Source organism: Mobula birostris, chromosome 5 (assembly GCF_030028105.1).
Source record: "Mobula birostris isolate sMobBir1 chromosome 5, sMobBir1.hap1, whole genome shotgun sequence".
NCBI classification, from domain to species: Eukaryota; Metazoa; Chordata; class Chondrichthyes; order Myliobatiformes; family Myliobatidae; genus Mobula; species Mobula birostris.
Window position 1 is genome coordinate 2118377 of NC_092374.1, and position 22923 is coordinate 2141299.

The window sequence follows — 22923 nt, forward strand, 5'->3', positions numbered from 1 at the left end:
AGATAATAAGAGGAATAGATAGAGTGGATAGCCAGCGCCTCTTCCCCAGGGCACCACTGCTCAATACAAGAGGACATGGCTTTAAGGTAAGGGGTGGGAAGTTCAAGGGGGATATTAGAGGAAGGTTTTTTTACTCAGAGAGTGGTTGGTGCGTGGAATGCACTGCCTGAGTCAGTGGTGGAGGCAGATACACTAGTGAAGTTTAAGTGACTGCTAGACAGGTATATGGAGGAATTTAAGGTGGGGGGTTATATGGGAGGCAGGGTTTGAGGGTCAGCACAACATTGTGGGCTGAAGGGCCTGTAATGTGCTGTACTATTCTATGTTCTATAACTGAACATAACACTCTAGATTAGGCCTCACCAATGCCTTATACAACTTCATCATAACATTCCAGTTATGCTCGAGGAACTCAGCAGGTCAGGCAGCAGCTACGTGGTGGAATAAACAGTTGGCGTTCTGATGAGGAGGTCTCAGCCTGAAACGTTGACTGTTTATTCTTCTCTTTGTCGTGTGGTTGAAGGGAAGTACCTGGTGAGGCACTTCAGGTCTCTGTGCCCACTGCCAAAAGGGCGTGTGGCATCAACTGGCAGATTCTCTTACTTGGGCAGCAGCATTCTGCAGGATGCTGGGACAAAGGACGACATTCAGTTCAGACTCAGCAAAGCTAGAAGCATCTTCGGATCAATGAGAGACATATCAGAATCACCCACACCAAGGTGAAGCTGTAGCAGTGCTGCGTTCCATCCTCACTCTTGTGTGGGTCAGAATGCTGGCACGTGACAGAGAACGACTGTGCCAAGCTGTCGCCATTCCACACCACGAGAATCCAGAAGATCCTCCAGATTTTATGCAAAAAAAGCTGTTTACAATATATATTAATGATTTAGATGAGGGAATTAAAAGTAACATTAGCAAATTTGCCGATGACACAAAGCTGGGTGGCAGTGTGAAATGTGAGGAGGATGTTATGAGAAGGCAGGGTGACTTGGACAGGCTGGGTGAGTGGGCAGATGCAGTTTAATGTGGATAAATGTGAGGTCATCCACTTCGGTGGCAAGAACAGGAAGGCAGATTATTATCTAAATAAGGCCAAGTTAGGAAAACGGTAAGCGTAAAGGAGTTGGGTGCTTACTGTTCTGGCTAACAACGGATGGTGCAATCCGGGGCATATTACGATCGAGGAATGTGTTTGCAGACTGGATATTGAACTTTTCACTGTTGGACTTCGGCCACATTCCACCGTGATACAACACTTGGCGGCACGGGAGGTCGTTCCTGCCTGTGGCGATCGAACGTGCAGCTCCTCCCGTGGAGGGTCAGACACCCTGAGCCAATAGACTGGTCCTGGACTTTTTTCCATCTGGCATAGTTTGCATTTTGTTGTTTGATTGTTTGTGGTTTTTGTATTGCTGATAGGTGAGTCCAGAACCAGAGGCCACAGTTTAAGAATAAGGGGTAGGGCATTTAGAACGGAGTTGAGGAAAAAGTTTTTCCACCCAGAGTGTGATGAATATATGGAATACTCTGCCCCAGAAGGCTGTGGAGGCCAAGTCTCTGGATGCTTTCAAAAAAGAGATGGATAGAGCTCTTGAAGATAGTGGAATCAAAGGTTATGGGGATAAGGCAGGAACTGGATACTGACTGTGGATGATCAGCTATGATCACAGTGAATGGCGGTGCTGGCTCAAAGGGCTGAATGGCCTACTCCTGCACCTATTGTCTATTGTCTTGTCCAACCATGCCATACTCCTTCAGAGTTACCAAGAGAACGTGGCTACAATCATCATGAGGAAATGATGGAGATGGATTGGGCACGTGATGAACAGAGAGGCCAAATCCATCATTAAGACAGCACCTCAATGGAACCCGAAAGGTTGGAGAAAACATGAAAGACCAAACACAACTTGGTGCCATACCGTAGAGACAGAGAGGGAGACCCTGAACCCCACCTGTGGCACAATGGAGAAGATGGCCAAGGACAGACGGAGATGGGGAACCTTCATTGCTGCCCTAATGAATTCCACCGAGATACAACACTGGGCGGCACGGGAGGTCATTCCTGCCTGTGGCCATCGAACTTGCAGCTCCTCCCGTGGAGTGTCAGGCACCCTGAGCCAATAGGCTGGTCCTGGACTTAATTCCATCTGGCATAGTTTGCATTTTGTTGTTTGATTGTTTGTGGTTTTTGTATTGCTATATTTACGCTCTATTCTTGGTTGGTGCGGCTGTAACGAAACCCAATTTCCCTCGGGATCAATAAAGTATATCTATCTATCTAAATGTCAGTGGATAAATGGGCAGTAACTAACTCACTAACCTGCTGCCAAATGGTAGCTGTGAGAAGGCATGGCTTGGATGGTGGGGCTGCCTTGACAACGAATGCTACTTTCCTGAGGCAGTATCTCCTGTATACATTATCAGTGGTGGGGAGTGATACCTGTGATGTATTAGGCCGAGTCCACTACTGTTCACGAGACCCACAGCTCTTCATGAGACTTGGCTTATTGAGAGTGGGAGGAATGTGGAGTGAGGTCTCCAGACTCAGCCCTCAGAGCAGGAGTGGGGTCAATCACAAGTAGGGTGTCTGTAACTTGCACCGAGCTCCTGGGCGAAGGCGAGGAAGGTGGGGGAGAGCGGAAATCGCGCGCACATCAGAGAGACCATGAGATGGTATCAGAGCTGACGAAAACAGCACGGTGGGGGAGGGAACAGTTTCCGCTGCATTCGTCAGAGACGCAGACCAAGCCGCAAGCTCACTCAGCACCTGTTGTTGGACCCAGCGAGAGGCTGAGCTGGGCCTTGACACCATAGTACAGGCCATTCAGCCCAACAGTTCCCTGCCGGCCCCTTCCGACCCTTTTCATCACCCCACCAAGCCACGGGAGGAGATCAAAGAGGGGGTGGAGTGATGTAATGGAGGAGCAGGAGAGAAAGAGTGGTGTAGGAGGGGAAGGGAGAGAAGACGGTTACTCAGGGCCTGGTACTCCAGGGCAGAGAGGGAAGGGGTTGAAGGGAAGAAAGGGGAGGGGAGCTGGTGTCTCAGGACTGGTGCATGACCATGCATTTTCCAACATTGTATTTTATTTGCCGTTCTCTTGTCCATTCTCCTAATCTGTCTCATTCCTTCTGCAGCCCACCTGGTTCCTCAACACTACCTGCCCCTTCACCAATCTTCATATCATCTGCAAACTTGGCAACAAAGCCATTTATTCCATCATCTAAATCATTGATATACAGCACAAAAAGAAACAGTCCCAACACTGACCTCTGTGGAACAGCACGAGTCACTGGCAGCCAACCAGAAAAGGCTCCTTCTATTCCCATTCACTGCCTCCTGCCTGTCAGCCATTCCTCTATCCATGCCAGTATCTTCCCTGTAATGCCATAGGATTTGATCTTGTTAAGCAGCCTGATGAGGATAAGTCACCTGGATCAGATGGACTACATCCCAGAGTCCTGAGAGGGGTTCCTGAAGAGATAACAGATGCATTGGTCATGATCGTTGAAGAATCACTTGATTCTGGCATGGTCCTGGGGGACTGGAAGATTGAAAATGTCACTCCACTCTTCAAGAAGGGAGAAAGGTGAAAGGAAATTATAGGCCAGTTAGCCTAACTTTAGAGGAAAGTGTTGGAGTCCTTTATTAGGGATGAGTTTTCAGGGTACTTGGAGACTAATGATAAAATAAGTCAAAGTCAGCATGGTTTCTGTGAAGGGAAATCTTGCCTGACAAATCTGTTGGAGTTCTTTGAGGAAGTAACAAGCAGGGTGGACAAAGGAGAGGCAGTGGATGTCATTTACTTGGATTTTCAGAAGGTGTTTGACAAGATGCTGCATGTGAGGCTGCTTAACAAGACAAAATCCCATGGCGTAATGGAAAGATACTGGCATGGATAGAGGAATGGCTGACAGACAGGAGGCAGCGAGTGGGGATAAAAGGGGCCTTTTCTGGTTGGCTGCCAGTGACTAGTGGTGTTCCTCAGGGGTCAGTATTGGGACCACAACTTTTCACATTGCTTGTCAGCTACTTAAATAATGGAACTGATGGCTTTGTGGCAAAGTTTGCAGATGATATGAAGATTGGTGGAGGGGTAGGTAGTACTGAGGAAGCAACACGATTGCAGCAGGACTTAGACAGATTGGAAGAATGGGCAAAAAGTAGCAAATGGATACAGAGCTGGGAAAAGTATGATAATGCTTTTGATAAAAAGAACAATCGTATGGACTATTATGTAAATCGGGAGAAGGTTCAAACATCAGAGGTGCAGAGGGACTTGGGAGTCCTCATGCAAGACTCCCAGAAGGTTAATTCACAGGTTGAGTCTGTGGTAAAGAAGGCAAATGCAATGTTGGCATTTATTACAAGGGGAATCGAATATAAAAGCAAGGAGATAATGCTGAGGCTTTATAAGACAGTAGTCAGGCCGCACTTGGAGTATTGTGAACAGTTTTGGGCCCCGTATCTTTGAAAAGATGTGCTGTCATTGGAGAGTCCAGAGGAACTTCACGAGGATGATTCCGGGAATGAAGGGGTTAACATGAGGAGCATTTTAGCAGCTTTGGGTCTGTACTCACTGGAATTTAGCAGATTGCAGGGGGCTCTCTTTGAGATCTACCGAATGTTGAAAGGACTAGAGAGGGTGGATGTTTCCTATGGTGGAGGTACCCAGAACTATAGAGTACAGTGTCAGATTGAGGGGATGACCATTTAGAATGGAGGTAACAAGGAATTATTTTTAACCAGAGAGTGGTGAATCTGTGGAATGCTCTGCCACAGACTGTGGTGGGGTCCAAGTCCGTGGTTATATTTAAGGTGGAAGCTGATCAGTCAGGGCATCAGAGCATATGGCAAGACGACAGGTGTATGGGGTTGACTGGGATCCTGGTTCAACCATGATGGAATGACGGATCAGGCTCGATGGGCTGAATGGCCTAATTCTGTTCCTGTGTCTTATGGTCTAAAGGTCTCAGCTGAAACGTTGACTGTTTATTCATTTTCATCGATGCTACCTGACCTCCTGAGTTGCTCCAGCATTTTGTGTGTTGCTCTGGATTTCCAGCATCTGAAGAATTTCCTGTGTTAGTGATTCTGCATTCTGCTTTCTTTTGACAACTCTGATGCACATGAGCTCTCTTGACTGAACATAGAACATTAAACAGTACAATGCTGGAACAATCCTTCGCCCACAGTGCTGTGTCAAACTAAATTAAGGATTAAATGACCAATTGAACTAATCCCTCTGCCTTCACAATGTGTATATCCTCCCATTTCCACATATTCCCATGCCTATTTAAAATCTCTTCAATGCCCCTATCCTGTTGCCTCCACCACCAGAACACTCCATGAAAATAAAACTTGCCCTGCACATCTCCTTTGAACTTAAACACAAGAAATTCTGCAGAGCTGGAAGTCCAAGTTACACACACACAGAATAATGGAGGAACTCAGCAGATCAGACAGCATCTATGGAAATGAATAAACAGCTGACGTTTTGGGCCAAGATTCTTCTTCAGCACTACCTTAAATGTGTCTCCTCTGGTATTAGACATTTATTTACTTTATACTTTATTCTCGCCAAACAATTGGTACCGGAACGTACAATCATCACAGCGATATTTGATTTTGCACTTCCCACTCCCTGGATTACAAATATTAAAAATAGTAAAAAATTAGTAAATATTAAAAATTTAATTATAAATCATATATAGAAAATAGAAAAGTGGGAAGTAAGGTAGTGGGAGAATATATTGGCTCTCCAGTCTGTGCCTCTCATAATCTTACGAATGTCAGTGAGCTGTCTTCTAAGGCTTGCCCATTTCAGGGACAACAACCAAAGTTTGTCCATCCTCTTGTTATACCACATGCCCTCTAATCCAGGCAGCATCTTGGTAGACTTCTTCTGCACCCTCTTCACATCCTCCAAACCAAGTCCTTCATCAGTACTATACTCAACCGTTTATTCATTTACACAGATGCTGCCTGACCTATTGAGTTCCTCCAGCATTTTGTCCATTTAAAACCATAAGATATAGGAGCAGAATTAGGCCATTTGGCCCATCAAGCCTGCTCCACATTTCATCATGGCTGACCAGTTTTCCCCTCAGCCCCTTTCTCCTGCCTTCCCCCAGTAACGCTTCATGCCCTGACCAATCAAGAATCTAGCAACCTGTCTTAAATATAAATTAAAAACTTGACCTCTGCAGCTGCCTGTGGCAAAAATTCCACAGATTCACCACTCTCTGGCTAAAGAAATTCCTCCTTATCTCCATTCTAAAAGGACAGCCCTCTATTCTGAGACTGTACCCTCTGGTCTTAGACTCTCCCACCGTAGGAAACATCCTCTCCACATCCACTCTATCAAGGCCTTTCACTGTTTGATAGGTTTCAATGAGGTTACACATTCTTCTGAATTCCAGTCCATCGATTCAAGCCCAGAGCCATCAAACACTCTTCATATGACAAGCTATTCATTCCTGGAATAATTTTTGTGAACCTCCTTTGAACCCTCTCCAGTCTCAGCATATCCTTTCTAAAGTAAGGTGCCTAAATCTGCACACAATACTGTAAGTGAGGCCTCACCAGTGCTTTACAAAGCCTAAGCATTACATCCTTGCTGTTATATTGTAGTCCTCTTGAAATGAATGCTAACATTGCATTTACCTTCCTCACCACAGACTCAACCTGCAGATTAACCTTTAGGGAATCCTGCACAAGGACTCCCAAATCCCTTTGAGCTTCCGTTTTCTGTATTTTCCCTCCGCTTAAAAATAGTCAACCCTTTCATTTCCTCTTCCAAAGTGAATGACCATACACTTTCCTGACACTGTATTCTATCTGCCATTTCTTCGCCCATTCTCCTAATCTGTATAAGTCCTTTTGTGGCCTCGCTACTTCCTCCAAACTACCTACCCCTCCACCTATCTTCATATTGTCTGCAAACTTTGCCTTGGATTTCCAGCATCTGTAGATTTTTGTATGTTCTGTTACCATTAACAGTATACTTCCCCTTTATAATTATCTCACACAATGAAACATTCCATTGCACATTTGGGTGGAATTAAACATCATCTGCCATTTCTCCATCCTTATGCACAACTGAACAACATCTGACTGCATCCTTTGCCAGCCCCCTATGCTATCCACAGCACCAACAATCTTCATAACATTTGCAAACTTACTAACTCACCCATCTACGTTTTCATCCAAGTTACTTGTATATACCCCAGGCAGCTAAGTTCCCAGTATGGATTGCTGTAGAACATTAATAGTCACAGATGTCCGGCCGGAATACATCCCAGTGACCACTGCTGTTGGCCATGGAGGAATTAAAATATGGAAGAAAACATCAAACTTGAATGGATCAAGGGCCGTGGAAATCGACAAACCAATTGTCTTTCTTCTTGCCATGTGGTTGAAGGAGTGGAGGCTGCCAATTTGTGAAGCTGTTCTGCAGCCCCCAACTTGTGAACTGTGTGGGAACTGATTCTTGCTCTGGGATCATCTAATCAGAGCAATTGAATGTGGATGCAATGAATTTGTTACTGACTTGCTAAACCTGAGATATTCTACTGTGTATTGTTTAAAATGGCAGGTTTGCAGAAGTAATCTTGTTATCTCGGCCCAGTGTCTGAGTGACTTGGTTGGGCTGGTTTGAACCAGAGTTGAAGAGAACAAAAAAAGTCACCTAAGGCATGAAGATGTGTAGCTCTTGGACTACGTCCAATGAGAATGTGTCAGATGACCCATAGCCACTAGCACTGATATGCAACATTTCAACTGGTAAGGAATGAATACAAAAGCAGAGGCTTCAAAAGCAAAGTAGTGACAACTCCGGAGACTAACCATTGTGATGAAGAACCCCCATGTCAGGAGCTTGGAGAAGAAAGGATTATTCATTTGCCCAATGGGAGATCCCCTATTTCAGTGCTATAAATTGGAAAAGTGGTCTGGGTAAATATTGGTACAGAGGGATCAGCAGAATTCATGTCCTAAGTTTTTGGCCTGGCGTCAACATAGTTACATTGTTGTTTGTGCAGAGACAATAAAGTGAGTTTTGTTTAATTAAGAGTTCCATGGTGAGTTTCCTAACCTAGTTCTGTTGATGAATGGTGAAGACTACCCTCTGTCCTGTACAGAAAAGGCCATTCTGAATCTTTTTATGATGGGGTTACATCTGCCACGACATGGCACATGATGATGAAGATGATATTTGCTACATTCCAATTTTCAGGAAGTCAGAGTTAGAGAAAAGTACAATACAGAAACAGACCTTTGGCCCATCTAGTCCATGCCAAGCCATTTATACTGCCTACCCCCATTGACCTGCACTGGGACCATAGCCCTCCATATCCCTAGTATCCACGTACCAATCCAAACTTCTCTTAAATGTTGAAATCGAGCTTGCATGCACCACTTGTGCTGGCAGCTCATTCCACACTCTCACTACCCTCTGAGTGAAGATATTTCCCCTCATGTTCTGCTTAAACATTTCACCTTTCACCCTTAACCCATGACCTCCAGTTGTAGTCCCACTCAACATCAGTGGGGAAAGCCTGCTTGCATTTACCCCTCATAATTTTGTATACTTCTATCAAATCTCCTCTCAATCTTCTATGTTCCAAGATATAAAGTCCTAAACTATTCAAGCTCTTATAACTCAGATCCTCCAAACCTGGCAATGTCCTTGTAAATTTCAACAGAACATCCCACCTCCTCTACTCAATACTTCGACTTATGAAGGCCAATGTACCAAAAGCTTTCTTTAAGACTCCATCTACTTGTGATGCCCCCTTCTTTCTCTCCCTCAGAGCACCGGGACCTGAGACACCAGTTCCCCTCCCATCAATGCCCTTCCTGCTTTGGCCCGGGGTACCAGGCTCTGAGTCACCAGCTTCTCTCCCTTCTCCAACACCACGACATCTGCTCCCTTCCCCTCCCACACCCCACTTTCTCTCCCACTCATCCATTACATCACTCCACTCCCTCTTTGATCTCCTCCCTGTGTCTTGGTGGGGTGATGAAAAGGGTCGGAAGAGGCCAGCAGGGAGCTGTTGGGCAGAATGGCCTGTACTATGGTGTCAATGCCCAGCTCAGCCTCTCGCTGGGTCCAACAACAGGTGCTGAGTGAGCTTGCGGCTTGGTCTGCGTCTCTGACGAATGCAGCGGAAACTGTTCCCTCCCCCACCGTGCTGTTTTCATCAGCTCTGATACCATCTCATGGTCTCTCTGATGTGCGCGCGATTTCCGCTCTCCCCCACCTTCCTCGCCTTCGCCCAGGAGCTCGGTGCTAGTTACAGACACCCTACTTGTGATTGACCCCACTCCTGCTCTGAGAGCTGAGCCAGCCTCTGCTCCTCAGGCCTGAGGCTGTGGACCTCATCCACCAAACTGTAACATGGTAGAATCTGATACTAAGATGGAGACTGAGCTAGCAGAATCAGATTCTAAATTGCTGGAGGTGGAAGCTGGGCGATTGTCAGGAGAAAGAATGGAGATGTGAATGGGCAGTTACCGCAGGGCACCCCTGTGCCAGTACCTTGAATGATGCATCTCACCCCAACCATGGACTTTTCACTCTCCTTCCATCCGGTAGGCTCTACAGGAGCCTCTGCTCCCGCACCAGCAGACACAGGAAGAGCTTCTTCCCTGAGGCTGTGACACTGCTGAACCTCACATCACAGCGCCAAGCAGTATTACACCCATATTGGACTGTCTCAGTGCTTTTATATTTGTGTGCTGTAGCACTTACTTCTTATTGCAGTTATTCTGTAAATAACACTATTCTTTACATCTCTGGTTCGATGCTAACTGCGTTTCATTGGCTTTGTATCTGTACTCGGCACACTGACAATAAAGTTGAATCTATTAAGAAGTATAACGGTTTGGAGATGGTTGTGGGGGATGATCTCCCATGGGAATGCTCTGAAGACCAGGTTACTGGCAGTGAGTGTGGGTCCGAGGTGCAGACAGGAAAGAGGGAGATGAGGGGAGCTGTAGTGATAGGGGATTCAGTAGTTTAGAGGAACAGACAGGAGATTCTGTGGATGTCAGTGGACACTCGGATGGTGTGTTGCCTCCCAGGTGCCAGGGTCAAGGATGTCTTGGATCATGTTCACAGCATTTTGGAGGGGGAGGGAGAGCAGCCAGATATCTTGGTACATATCGGTGCTGTGGTACCATTTCCGGTTTGGTCACTGGCCACTCCACCATGGTTTTCGGCCAGGCGCCGGTCGCTCGGAGAGATTCGGTGGGGGGGGGGGGCGGGTGCCCGACGCTTAGCCGGGGGCCGTGGTCGAGTGGTCAGCGACTTGGGCCGGCTCCCCCACTGGACTTAGTCTGGTGAGGAGGGTGTGCGGACACCCAGGACTGAAAAAAACAAGACCTGACAAAGGGCGGATGAGCTCCTTGTGAGCCAACGGCCATCTTCCGTGGAAGAGATTAAAGCCTCACCACGTATCTATGAATCGTACGCTATGCACCCAGTTACAAGAGACATGATGAACTTGGGCCTGGACCTGCCCAAGGCCTCCGCCTAAGGAAGGGCCGAGCTCGAAGAAGCGGCCGCGGCTGGAGGCCGACACGGCCTTGGGCTCGAGTTCGGCGGGGGCAGCAGCAGGCGGTGCCAAGGCAGCCAGCGAGAACAAACTGGAGGAGAGGCTGCACTCGGTGCTGTCGCAAGATCGAAGAGGATGGAGGTGCATAGCTGCCAATCCCGGATTCGGGACAGCACCCACTGACTGACTGATCGGTACCAGTGACAAAGGAAGGAAAAGCAATGAGGTCCTGAGCAGAGAATTTAAAGAGCAAGGCAGAGAGTTGAGACGCGGGACCACCAGGATAATCATCTCTGGATCGCTGCCGGTGAGGGTGGGAACAGGATGATCTGAGGAGCTGGTGCAGGCAGCAGGACTTCAGCTTCTGGGATCATTGTGATCTCTTCTAGGGAGATGAAAACTCGATGGCGGGTTTGTTAGAACTGTTGGGGAGGGTTTAAACTAATTTTGCAGGGGATGGGAACTGGAGTGTATATATAAATTAAATAATAGATGAGAGTGGATATAGGACCACTAAAAAATGAAGCTAGAGAAATCAAATCAGGGTACAGAAGATGGCAGATAAACTAAATGTGTATTTCCCTTCAGTCTTCACTGTGGAAGACACAGCAGTGTGTCAGATGTTCCAGAACACAAAATAATCTGCAGATGCTGGGATCAAAGCAACACTCAACACGCTGGAGGAACTCAGCAGGTCGGGTAGCATTCGTGGAAACGATCAGTCAACGTTTTGGGCTGGAACCCTTCGTCAGTACTGTAGGGGGAAGGGGCAGAGGCCCTATGAAGAAGGTGGGGGGAGGGTGGGAAGGAGAAGGCTGGTAGGTTCCAGGTGAAGAACCAGGAAGGGAAAAGATAAAGGGGTGGGGAGGGGGGAGGGTAAGCAGCGAGGTGATAGGCAGGAAAGGTGAAGAAAGAATAGGGGAAAACACAATGGGTAGTAGAAGGAGGTGGAACCATGAGGGAGGTGATAGACAGCTGGGGGAGGGGGCAGAGTGAAATAGGGATAGAGGAAGGGAGGGGGAGGGAATTACCAGAAATTGGAGAATTCTATGTTCATACCAAGGGGCTGGAGACTACCTAGACTGTATATGAGGTGTTGCTCCTCCAACCTGAGTTTAGCCTCATCATGGCAGTAGAGGAGGCCATGTATGGACATATCCGAACGGGAATGTGAAGCAGAGTTGAAGTGGGTGGCAACCGGGAGATCCTGTCTGTTGTGGCGGACGGAGTGGAGGTGCTCGACGAAGTGGTCCCCCAATCTGCGTCGGGTTTCACCGATGTAGAGGAGGCCGCACCGGGAGCATCGGATGCAATAGGTGACCCCAACAGACTCACAGGTGAAGTGTTGCCTCACCTGGAAGGACTGTTTGGGGCCCTGAATGGAGGCAAGAGAGGAGATGTAAGGACAGGTGTAGCACTTGTGCTTACAGGGATAAGTGCCGGGTGGGAGATCCGTGGGGAGGGACGTGTGGACCAGGGAGTCGCAGAGGGACCGATCCATGTGGAAAGCGGAGAGGGATGGAGAGGGAAAGATGTGTTTGTGGTGGGGTCCTGTTGAACATGGTGGAAGTTGCGGAGGATAATGTGCTGGATCCGGAGGCTAACAGGGTGGTAGGTGAGGACAAGGGGAACTCTGTCCCTGTTGTGGTGGTGGGAGGATGGGGTGAGAGCCCAAGTGCAGGAAATGGAGGAGATGCGAGTGAGGGCATCATTGATGACAGATGTTCCAGTGTGTGAGGAAAGAGAGGTGAGTGTAGTTACTATTACAAGGGAGAAGGTGCCCAGAAATTTGGAAGACCTAAGGGTACACAAGTCACCTGGATCTGATGAACGGTACCCTGGGGTTCTGAAAGAGATAGTGTTAGAGATTGTGGAAGCATTAGCATGTCACACGGTGGGGAGCAAGGGTGGACCCAATCATGTCTTGTGAGGTTAACTAAATTGAGCTTATTGCTCTTGTAAGGCTCTCAGTAATACTAGACGGACTGACAACTGTTAACCACTTATTACCAGAATGGCTTCAGTTGGGGCACAGGCCATTACACTCATTACAAGGAGAGCAAAGCGGAAGCGGGAATAGCGTAAGGGACAAGGACTCGGGCCCTGGGCTAGGCTGGGACTTGGAATCACAGAACTCGGAGCCAGGACTCGATGCTTGAAACCTCCGGAGTCAGGACTCTTCTTATTCACGGGACAGACTTAGACACAGGACATAAAACACTGAGCCAGGAATCCTCCTTAGACACAGGACGGAGTCAGGACTCTACTTGACACAGGGTCAGGACCCTTCCAGGGTACAGGGCTGGGACCCCTTTTAGACGCAGGACAAGGATACGGAGACCACACAACGATGGACAGAACTATAACTGGGCACAAATACGCTCCAAACCGCGGCGAGCTCTCGACTCACCCTGGTGGGTGAACTTTGACTGACCCGCTCTGGCAAGGGAAGGCAGCTTTCTGGCACTTGCTCCAGGAGGAGACCGGGCTTGCTCCGGCCAGATGATATTGGCTCGCACGCAGAACGGCTGAACCCGGAGACTTACAAACTGCCGGTCCAGCCGAGAGTAAATTGCCTCTAATGACCAATCCCGAGGAACACGGGAAAACAGGGAACCAAAGGGAAACAGGGAGTCAACAGTCCGGATTGTAACAAACAAAGTAAATATAAAGGAAACCTGATCCGGACCATGACAGAGCACTGATCTTTCAAGAATCATTGTCATGGTTCTGGAGAACTGGAAAATTGCAAATGTCACTCCACTCTTTAAGAAAGGAGGAAGGCAGCAGAAAGAAAATTATAGACCAGTTCGTCTGACCTCAGTGGTTGGGAAGATGTTGGAGTCAGTTGTTAAGGATGAGGTCATGAAGTATTTGCTGACACAGGACAAGATAGGATAAAGTCAACATGGTTTCCTTAATGGAAAATCCTGCCTGACGAACCTGCTGGAATTCCTTGAGGAGATTACAAGTAGGCTAGACAAGGGAGATGTAGTGGATGTTGTATATTCGGACTTTCAGAAGGCCTTTGACAAGGTGCCACACACGAGACTGCTTACCAAATTAAGAGCCCATGGTATTACAGGGAAGTTACTAGCACAGTTAGAGCATTGACTGATTGGTAGCAGGCAGTGAGTGGGAATAAAAGGATCCTTTTCTGGTTGGTTGCCAGTGACTAGTGGTGTTCCACAGGGGTCAATGTTGGGGCTGCTTTTTATGCTGTGTATCAGTAATTTAGATGATGGAATAGATGGCTTTGTTGTCAAGTTTGCAGATGATACTGTCACAATGTGGGTGTTGGGAATGCACCCAAATGCAAGACACAGACACTGAAGTACTAGGAACAGGACAAGGATGCCAGACCTGTACTAGGACATGGACAAGAAACAGGGAACCCAGACAAGGAAATATGAACTAGGAGCCTGGGCTTGGGCTCCAAGCCAGAGACTGAACAAGGACCCAGAACTTGGGTCTTGCCTCAGGTTTGGCCCCCAGAACCAGGCACGGATATGACATGACTACAGGACAGGATGTGGCTAGGGTCTCGAGGCTGAAGGCTTGGAGACAGGCTTGGGGTCTCAGCTCTTGAGGCTTGGGGTCTCGGCTCTTGAAATGCAGAAGCTGATAACTCAGAGGCTGGAGCTCGGAGACATACTGGGAAATATGCATCAACATGGAGCTGGGACTTATCCTTTGAAAAGCCAGGACTCATCTTCAACACAACACCAACATGAGACAGTTCAGTACATAGACTCAGAGCCGGGACTTATACTGAGACAAGCCTGGACTCAACTTCATCTCCACACCAAGGTGGGATAGGACCATCCATCAGGTAACAGCAGAACAGCCAGACTTACCCAACAGAGGCAAAGACAAGACAAGACAGATCCTCCTGCAGGGCAACAGCAGAACAGCCTGACTTACCCCACAGAGGAGAAGACAAGAAGTGATGAACACCGAAGAACAACAGACAGTTCCATCTCTGCATTGGCGATTGAACTAGACAGTGGTGCAGGCGAGGTATCCAGCCAGAGAGCCAGGTGAGGGGGAAAAGACAGGGAGGGGAACTGGACAGTCCAGCAGGGAATCCCTCATTTGCAGAGGTATTTATGTCTCAGCCCCAAAACGAGAAACATGTGCCTACATGATTCTGGGGAAAACCAGAAACCCCGGAACAAGGAACTATGGACCGGACCGTGAACTGGAATACAGACTTCATGGACCGGAACATGACAGATACAAAGATTGGTGGAGGGGCATGTAGTGTTGAGGAAACAAGTAAGGACTTAGACAGGTAAGGAGAATGGGCAAGAAAGTGGCAAATGAAATACAACGTTGGAAGATACGTGGTCATGCACTTTGGTAGTAGAAATAAATGTGCGGACCATTTTATAAACGGGGAGAAAATCCCCTGAAGTTTAACTTGCAGGTTGAGTCAGCGGTGAGGAAGGGAAATTCAATGTTAGCTTTCATTTCATGAGGTCTAGAATACAAGAGCAGGGACATGATGTATAAGGCACTGGTGAGGCCTCACCTTGAGGATTGTGAACAGGTTTGGGCTCCTTGTCTTAGAAAAGATGTGCTGGCATTGGAGAGGGTCCAGAGGAGGTTCACAAGGATGATTCCAGGAATGAAAGGGTTATCATATGAGGAACGTTTGATGGCTCTGGGTCTGTACTCACTGGAATTCAGAAGGATGAGTGGGGAACTCATGGAAATCTTTTGGGAGACCGTCCCCGTCTGCATATGGAGCAGCAGTAATTTTGTGCTGCTCTTAGTTTTCTTTCTCTTCCCCCAGTTTAAACTCCGAATTAAAAATTTTTATTTGCTGATTCTTGAGGGGGAACAATATGTCTATGTCTACGAGAAGTGGGAAGAATTTACCTGAACCTAGTGATAAAGGTAATGGGAAAGGAAAGGTGCTAAAGGAAAGATCTGATGAAATGCCATCGAGGGCTGAAGATATCGTTCGGACACTGCATTCAATTAAGGATCAGAATGGATCAATTAAAGACCAACTGGAAAAGAATAGTAATGAAATGAAGTCTTTTCTGGGAAAACTTAAAGACCAGGAAACTCAAGTTACTACACATGAAGAAGAATTGAAGATAACTAAGTAAAAGTTGTCTGAAGCTACAACTGGTTTGGAAAGATATCAAAATCAGATTATAGACCTGGAAAGTAGGTCTTGCCGAAAGAATATACAAATTGTTGGGCTGCAAGAAGGAGCTGAAGATGGAAATTTAACTGCTTACTTTGGTATGCTTTTCCACACTTTATTTCCTACCATTTTATTAAAGCCGCCTGCTATAGAAAGGGCACACAGGGCGTTTACTTCGAAATTGAAGGATTCTAGTAAACCAAGATCTGTTCTGGTTTGTTTTCCTCACTTTAAAATTAAAGATCAAATAATGCGACAGGCAAGAAAACAGAGAGTTTTTAGATTTATGGAGTCTGAGCTCCGTTTTTATGAAGATTACCCAAGAGAGGTAATGGAACAAAGATCAAAATTTGCCCTGGTAACAAAACAAGCATATGATAAGAAACTGTTTCCCTCTCTGAGGTATCCGACAAGAATTAAAGTTTTTCCTGCTAATTCTCCTCCTCGTACTTTTTTTGATCCAAAAGCTGCAGTGGACTTTGCTCAGGCTATACCCGCTGCTGTTACTGACACCGCTGCTGAACGAACTATCTGAAAGGCTGTTTGGCTACCTGTATATTATTCGCATTTCGGAAAGAAAATTTATGAAGGTCATTTGTATATTTCATTGAGAGGCTAATAAAAGAAGATAAGGAGATTTGTTCATTTTTGTATATTATTGGTTTTCCTTTGGAAAGAAGATTTATGGCTCAAGTATGACTGTCTAAATGATTATCTGAAGATTCGACTGAGAAAAGAAGATAAGGGGATTTGTTCTTTTATTCTAATACCTGGTTTGATGTTTTTTTGTTTAATCAACTAATTGGTAGTTTCTTCCTACTAACAGGGCTTTATATATATATATTGGGAGGGTTTAATTACTTATGATATTATTAATTAGTATTTTTGAAAATTCAGCTGGGTCAAATATACTATTAATTTTTTTCTGTTTTATTATAACATTTTATAATTGAATTTAAAGTTTTTTTAAGGAGTTAATGTTAAACTTAAAGATGGCGCTGGATTTTCTCTCTAAGAGATAACATTATTTTGGTTTTTCTTGTTCATTAGATGATGGAATGTAAGTGCTTTTCTTTACTGAGACTTTATTGTCTTTTTTACAAGGTCACTCTACTCTTTCTACTAACTGGGGAGGGAAAGAAAATACAGATGGAACTCTGTCATAGGTTGCTTGCCTTTTTCTTGGGCTTTCGGGTAGGGAGGTGGGATTAGAGTTAGGGGCTTTTTCCCATGGGTGGTTCCGGAGCATGCGTGTCTTTTATGTGGTTGTATTCTTCATCGCCGCCATTTTTGGTCATCCTGTATTGGTATGTGCTATGTGCGTATATAAAGTAGAATAAAATTATAGTATGGTATTTAAATGGATTAATATAACACGTTGGAATGTATGTGGCTGGAATCATCCTATTAAATGAAAAAAGACTTAAAATTATTAACCGATTCCAACCTGATATAATTTTTGCTCAAGAGACACATATCAAGGCGGGAGATAGAACATAGAACAGTACAGTTCTCATTGAGATCATTTCTTATTCAGCTAAGCTTAAAAAACAGACTAAAGCAGAATTAGATAGAATTTCAAAACAAATTAAGGATTTAGATAATATCTATGCAATTCCCCCAATATTGATTAACTTAAACAAAGGGTGGAACTTCAATCACAATATAACCTGTTATTAACTCATCCCATTGAAAGTTATTTGCTTAAGTTAAAGAGCCAATTTTATATGTTTGGAGATAAAAATAATAAACTGCTCACATCTCAATTAAAAATGACTACAGCCAAAAAGCAAATTTTGAAAATTCATAGGAAAGGTGGTACCTTGGCTCAGGAATATGAAGAAATTAATAAGATTTTTCAAGATTTTTATCCTGAACTTTATAAATTTCAATGTTCATTAGATTCCTCTGAAATGAATGCTTTTTTTTAACGAAAGATTGCTTTTCTTAAAATCTCGGCTGAAGATGAAAAAAACTCTCGACGCTCAAATCACTGAAGCCGAAATTCATGAAGCTATTTTTTTCAATGCAATCTGGTAAATCCCCAGGACTTGATGGTTATCCTGGAGAATTTTATAAAAAATTGGAAAGTTGCTTTCTCCGTATATGTTGGAAATGTTTAAGGATTCTTTTGTGAAAGAATCTACTTTTTATGAGGCTTCTATTTCTTTAATTCTTAAAAGAGATAAAGATCCCACTGCCTGTGCTTCATATAGACCGATTTCATTACTGAACGCTGACGCTAAGATTCTGTCAAAGATAATGGCCAATCGGTTGGAGAATATTTTGGGTAAAATTATTTTTAAAGATCAAACAGGCTTTATAAAGGGTTGCTCTTCTTTTTCAAATGTTTGGAGACTATTTAACATTATATATTCGTCCTCTTCGAAAACTCCACAATGTGCTGTATCTTTGGATGCTGAAAAATCGTTCGACCGAGTGGAATGGAAATATTTATTCAATGCTTTAGAGAAACTTGGCTTTGGTGCTAATTTTAATACTTGGATTAAAATGATATATAAAGCCCCTATTGCTACTGTTGTCACTAACAATTGTAAGTCTCCTTTTTTTCAGCTTTCACGGGGGACAAGGCAAGGCCGTCCATTAAGTCCTTTCTTATTTAATTTTATATTAGAACCCCTTGCTATTGCTCTTTGTGAGGCTAAAAATATCCATGGGATTTATGTGAACAAGACCATGCATAAAATCTCTCTTTACGCCGACGATTTATTGGTTTATATATCTAATCCTGACGAATCTATTCCTGCCTTGCTAAAATTATTCAATGAATTTCGAGATTTTTCAGGATATAAAATAAATTTCAGTAAAAGTGAATTGTTTCCTTTAAATGATTCTGTATCTATATATGATAGTACTCCTTTTAAAGTCACGGATTCTTTTAGGTATTTAGGTATCATAATAACTAAAAAAAATAAGGATCTTTATAAAGCCAATTTTTTTCCTTTAGTAGACTCTATGAAGTATTTACTTAGTAGATGGAGTCCACTTACATTTTCACTTGTTGGTCATATTCATATAGTTGAAACGATGATTTTACCAAAATTTTTATATTTATTTCAGAATATCCCTTTTTTTGACTAGGAAGTTTATTGATCGGATTGATTCTATTATTTTATCTTTTATTTGGAATAATAAAAGACCAAGAATTAGTAAATGCCACTTACGAAAATTGAAAAAGGATGGAGGTCTTGCTTTGCCTAATTTAAGAATGTACTATAGGGCTGTTAATGTGCGATACATGTCTTTTTGGGTTGATAAGAGTGATCGGCCAATTTGGGTAGACCTGGAACTGAAAGTTGTAAAACAGTTTTATTTAACCTCGTTATTGGGAGCTGCTTTGCCTATACAATTAGCTAAAGTTGCTAATTTAAATCTATATCCTGTGATTAAGTATTCTTTACAAATTTAGCTCCAGTTCCGCAATTTTTTTAATCTTAAAAAATTTAAACTTTGTAGTTTAATTTATCAAAATTACTTTTTTAAGCCTTCTTTGAGTGATCCAATTTTTTTACTTTGGAAAAATAAAGGTATTAATTCTTTTTTTGGATTTATTTAAAGAAGATAGATTGATGTCTTTTGAACAATTAATTGATAAATATTCTCTTTCATACTCACACTTCCTGCAATACCTTCAAGTTAGACATTTTTTACAAAAATATTTCAGTAATTTTCCTTGCGTATTGGAGGCTAACCTGTTAGATACTATTATGAATATGAACCCTTCGATCAAGGGTTCTATTGGAAGAATTTATAATTTATTATTACAATGAGATAAGCGTCCTTTATCTAAGATTAAACAGGATTGGGGAAAGGAACTCAATTTGATTTTTATGACAGAGGATTGGACGCGGATTTTGAAGTTGGTTAACTCTTCTTCAATTTGTGCTAGCCATTCACTGATTCAATTTAAAATTATACATCGTTATCATTTGATGAAGGAGAGACTTTCTAAAATATTTTCTAATGTTGATAGTTATTGTGATATATGTAAAACTGAGATAGCTACACTGACACATATGCTCTGGTCTAGTTCTATATTGGAATAGTTCTGGAAGTCAGTTTTTTCAACAATTTCTAAAGCACTTAAAATTAATTTACAACCTAATAAATTAACTGTGCTTTTTGGAATAATTCCTCAAAATATTCATGGCATTTCTTGTCTGACCAACATTTGTTACATTGATAGCTAGGAGGGCCATTTTGTTGAAGTGGAAGGATACATCAGCTCCCACTTTGTCACAATGGTTCTCTCAAGTGATGCTATGTCTTAGTTCGGAGAAAATTGGAAGTTGAACCTTTATTTGATTTTGAGAAAAGATGGGGCTCATTTGCTTGTTATTATCATTTGAGCTAATTGATAGATTATTTCCAAATTGTAAATTTTTTGGTATATTTTCTTTTCTTGCTGGCGGTTTGGTTTATTTTTAGAAGCTTTTTGAATGACGCATGGCTCCAGGGTTGTACGCCTAATGGGGTTCTTTCCCCACTTTTTCTGCTTAGTAGGTTTTTTTTTGTTATCACAAATTTTTTTTCAATCTTTAAGATAATGCCTTTTTTGAGACATTGTAAGTGTTGTTACTTCAATGTACTCGTGTTATTTCTTTTGTATAATAGAACAATAAAAAGATTTGAAAAGAAAGAAAGGAAACCTTCGGAATGTTGAAAGGCCTAGAGAGAGTAGATGTGGAAAGGATGTTTCCCATGGTGGGGGAGTCTAGGACAAGAGGGACAGCCTCAGGATAAAAGGGTGTCCATTCAAAACAGATGCGGAGACACTTCTTCAGGCAGAGGGGGTGAATTTGTGGAATTTGTTGCCACGTGCAGCTGTGGAGGCCAAGTCGCTGGGTGTATTTAAGGCAGAAATTGGTAAGTTCTTGATTGGATATTGAATTAAAGGTTAAGGGGAGAAGACCGGAAAAAAGAGTTGAGGAGGAGAATTAAAAGAATCAGCCATGAATGGCAGAGCAGACACGATGGGCCAGATAGCCTAATTTCTGCTCCTATGTCTTATGGTCTTGCCATATTCCCAGTCCTTTCCCCATTCTCTCCATAACCCCAGACTCTTCACCATTCTCTCCATAACCCCAGACTCTTCACCATTCTCTCCATAACCCCAGTCCCTTCAATGTTCTCTCCATAACCCCAGTCCCAGTTCTTACTACCTATTTTCATGTTTTCATCGGGTTGCTGTCACTCATTTTTATCTTGCATTTTTTAATCAATTTCAAGATTCTCCTTTGATGAGTTCTACAACGCTCCCAACACTCGAGTCTACTGCTATTTTGGGCAACTTCACAAGTCTCTTCCTGTAATTTAAGATTATCTTTTATTTCTCTAGACAGCCACAGATTAGTAGTTGTTTCTGTTGGGTTTGAAAGGAGTATGTATCTCTTGCAGCATCTGTATTATACTTTAAAATGCTAAATGCTATTATTGAATGCTCAAAGTACCTTCAATTCAGTTGACTGCGTCCCTTTCAATGTGTTCTCCCAAACTACGGCAATCAAATATCCTCTCGTACTTCAGTATTTGTCTGTTTAGGGTTAAGATACTGACCACGCATGGAGCTTTGAATAACACATTCCATCACATTGTGCTCTCCCTTGTTCACTCCTGGACGTACGGATCAGTAAATCATTGTGTATACCACGATTGACCCTCCATCTTTGCTCACGTTTCTCTCGTCTTTGTGGAGCGAAGAATCCCTGACGACCTCATCAGCTCAGTCACATACCTATCGAGTTCCCTGCTTTATGCCATGCTAAATATCACAACAACTATTTGAAGACCCATGAAGAACGGCAACCAAGATTTTCTGCCCTTTTCGATTTCTTTGCTCGACACAAATACAGTCGATTTGAATTCTACATCATGATCTGTCAAGCCAAGATCCTTTCTCACCCCGATTATAATTCCATCTTGCCCTAATTATTATTCCATCACACCCCAATTATAATTCCCTCTCACCCCGATTATAATTCCGTCTCACCCTAATTATAATTCCGTCTCACCCCGACTATAATTCCGTCTCACCCCGACTATAATTCTGTCTCACCCTAATTATTATTCCATTACACCCCGATTATAATTCCGTCTCACCGCGATTATAATTCCGTCTCACCCTCTTTTGGCCGTTCCTTTCTAAATGCCCAACAGCTGGAACATTCAGATTGCAGCTTTGAGCGCTCCGTAGCCGCGTTTCGCCAGTAGCAACTACATTGTACTCATTTACCCCTATTGTGAAATTAGTGAGTTACCTTAAATGCAAACACAACACATCTAATCTATTATTTTTATATTTTTCAGTTCTTTAATTCCTTTATTTCTCTTTTAATTTCTTTCACCTATTTTTCTAGCTTCTCCTTCCCGCTTTGCCTGACAGGTTTCATCCATTGTGGAGCGACTTCAAACTCTCTGCAATTACGCCAGCAAACCTACCCACCCCTGTAAAGGAATTGATCCCAGCACAGCTACACACCCTGTAAAGATACTGATCCCAGTCCTGCTGAGGTGACCCCATTCAAGTCGTACAGGTCTCCCGGCTCCTGATGTTCCAGTTCTCAGATATCTAAAGCTCTCCCTGCCAAACGCCATCCCTCCTGCTGCACACTCATTTCATCTCAGCACATTATGTGGCACGAGGAGTTATCATTAACATCTAGATTGGATTCATCGTCAGGAGAAGGGGCCGGGGAGACTGGTGAAAGGGCTGAACAGCCTCCTATTCTGAGAATACTCTGGGCCTCAGTAAAAACAGCTGAATTCACAAACTGGGACCTGCCACCTCATCCTGGGCCCTGTCCAATAGCCATGGGATTACACAGAGGAACTTACCCCGCCTTGGGGAGCCCAACTGTAGGATTGTGCTCGTCACCAACAATGTCAGGATGGTGCTGCTGACAGACTCCATGTGAAGAGGCCGATCACTGTGGCTACACGAAACCTCACACGTACCAGCACTGAATCAGTCCGATCACCGTGGCTATACGAAACCTCACACGTACCAGCACTGAACAGGCAGGAAGTGAGAAAGAACAACCCATCAACGAAACATTAACTGTTCCAAGACAATCACACCAGCAGCAATGCCATACCCAGCGATATCACGTGAAGACTGGGGGCAGCTCCCTGAGCTGGAGAGACAGGCCCTTTCGCTCAACATCCAGGCTGATGGTCAGATACTC

General features: G+C 44.0%; 1 protein-coding gene across 1 annotated transcript in view; it reads right to left on the minus strand.

Annotated features, from left to right (window-relative positions):
* The window catches only part of LOC140197492 (uncharacterized), an 82987-nt gene extending 60338 nt beyond the window's left edge, over positions 1-22649 (minus strand). Inside the window, exon 1 of the mRNA XM_072257473.1 lies at positions 22574-22649. Within this exon, the coding sequence (XP_072113574.1) occupies positions 22574-22649 (76 nt within the window). The remainder of the gene's footprint in view (positions 1-22573) is intronic.
* Between the last annotated feature and the right edge of the window lie 274 nt (positions 22650-22923).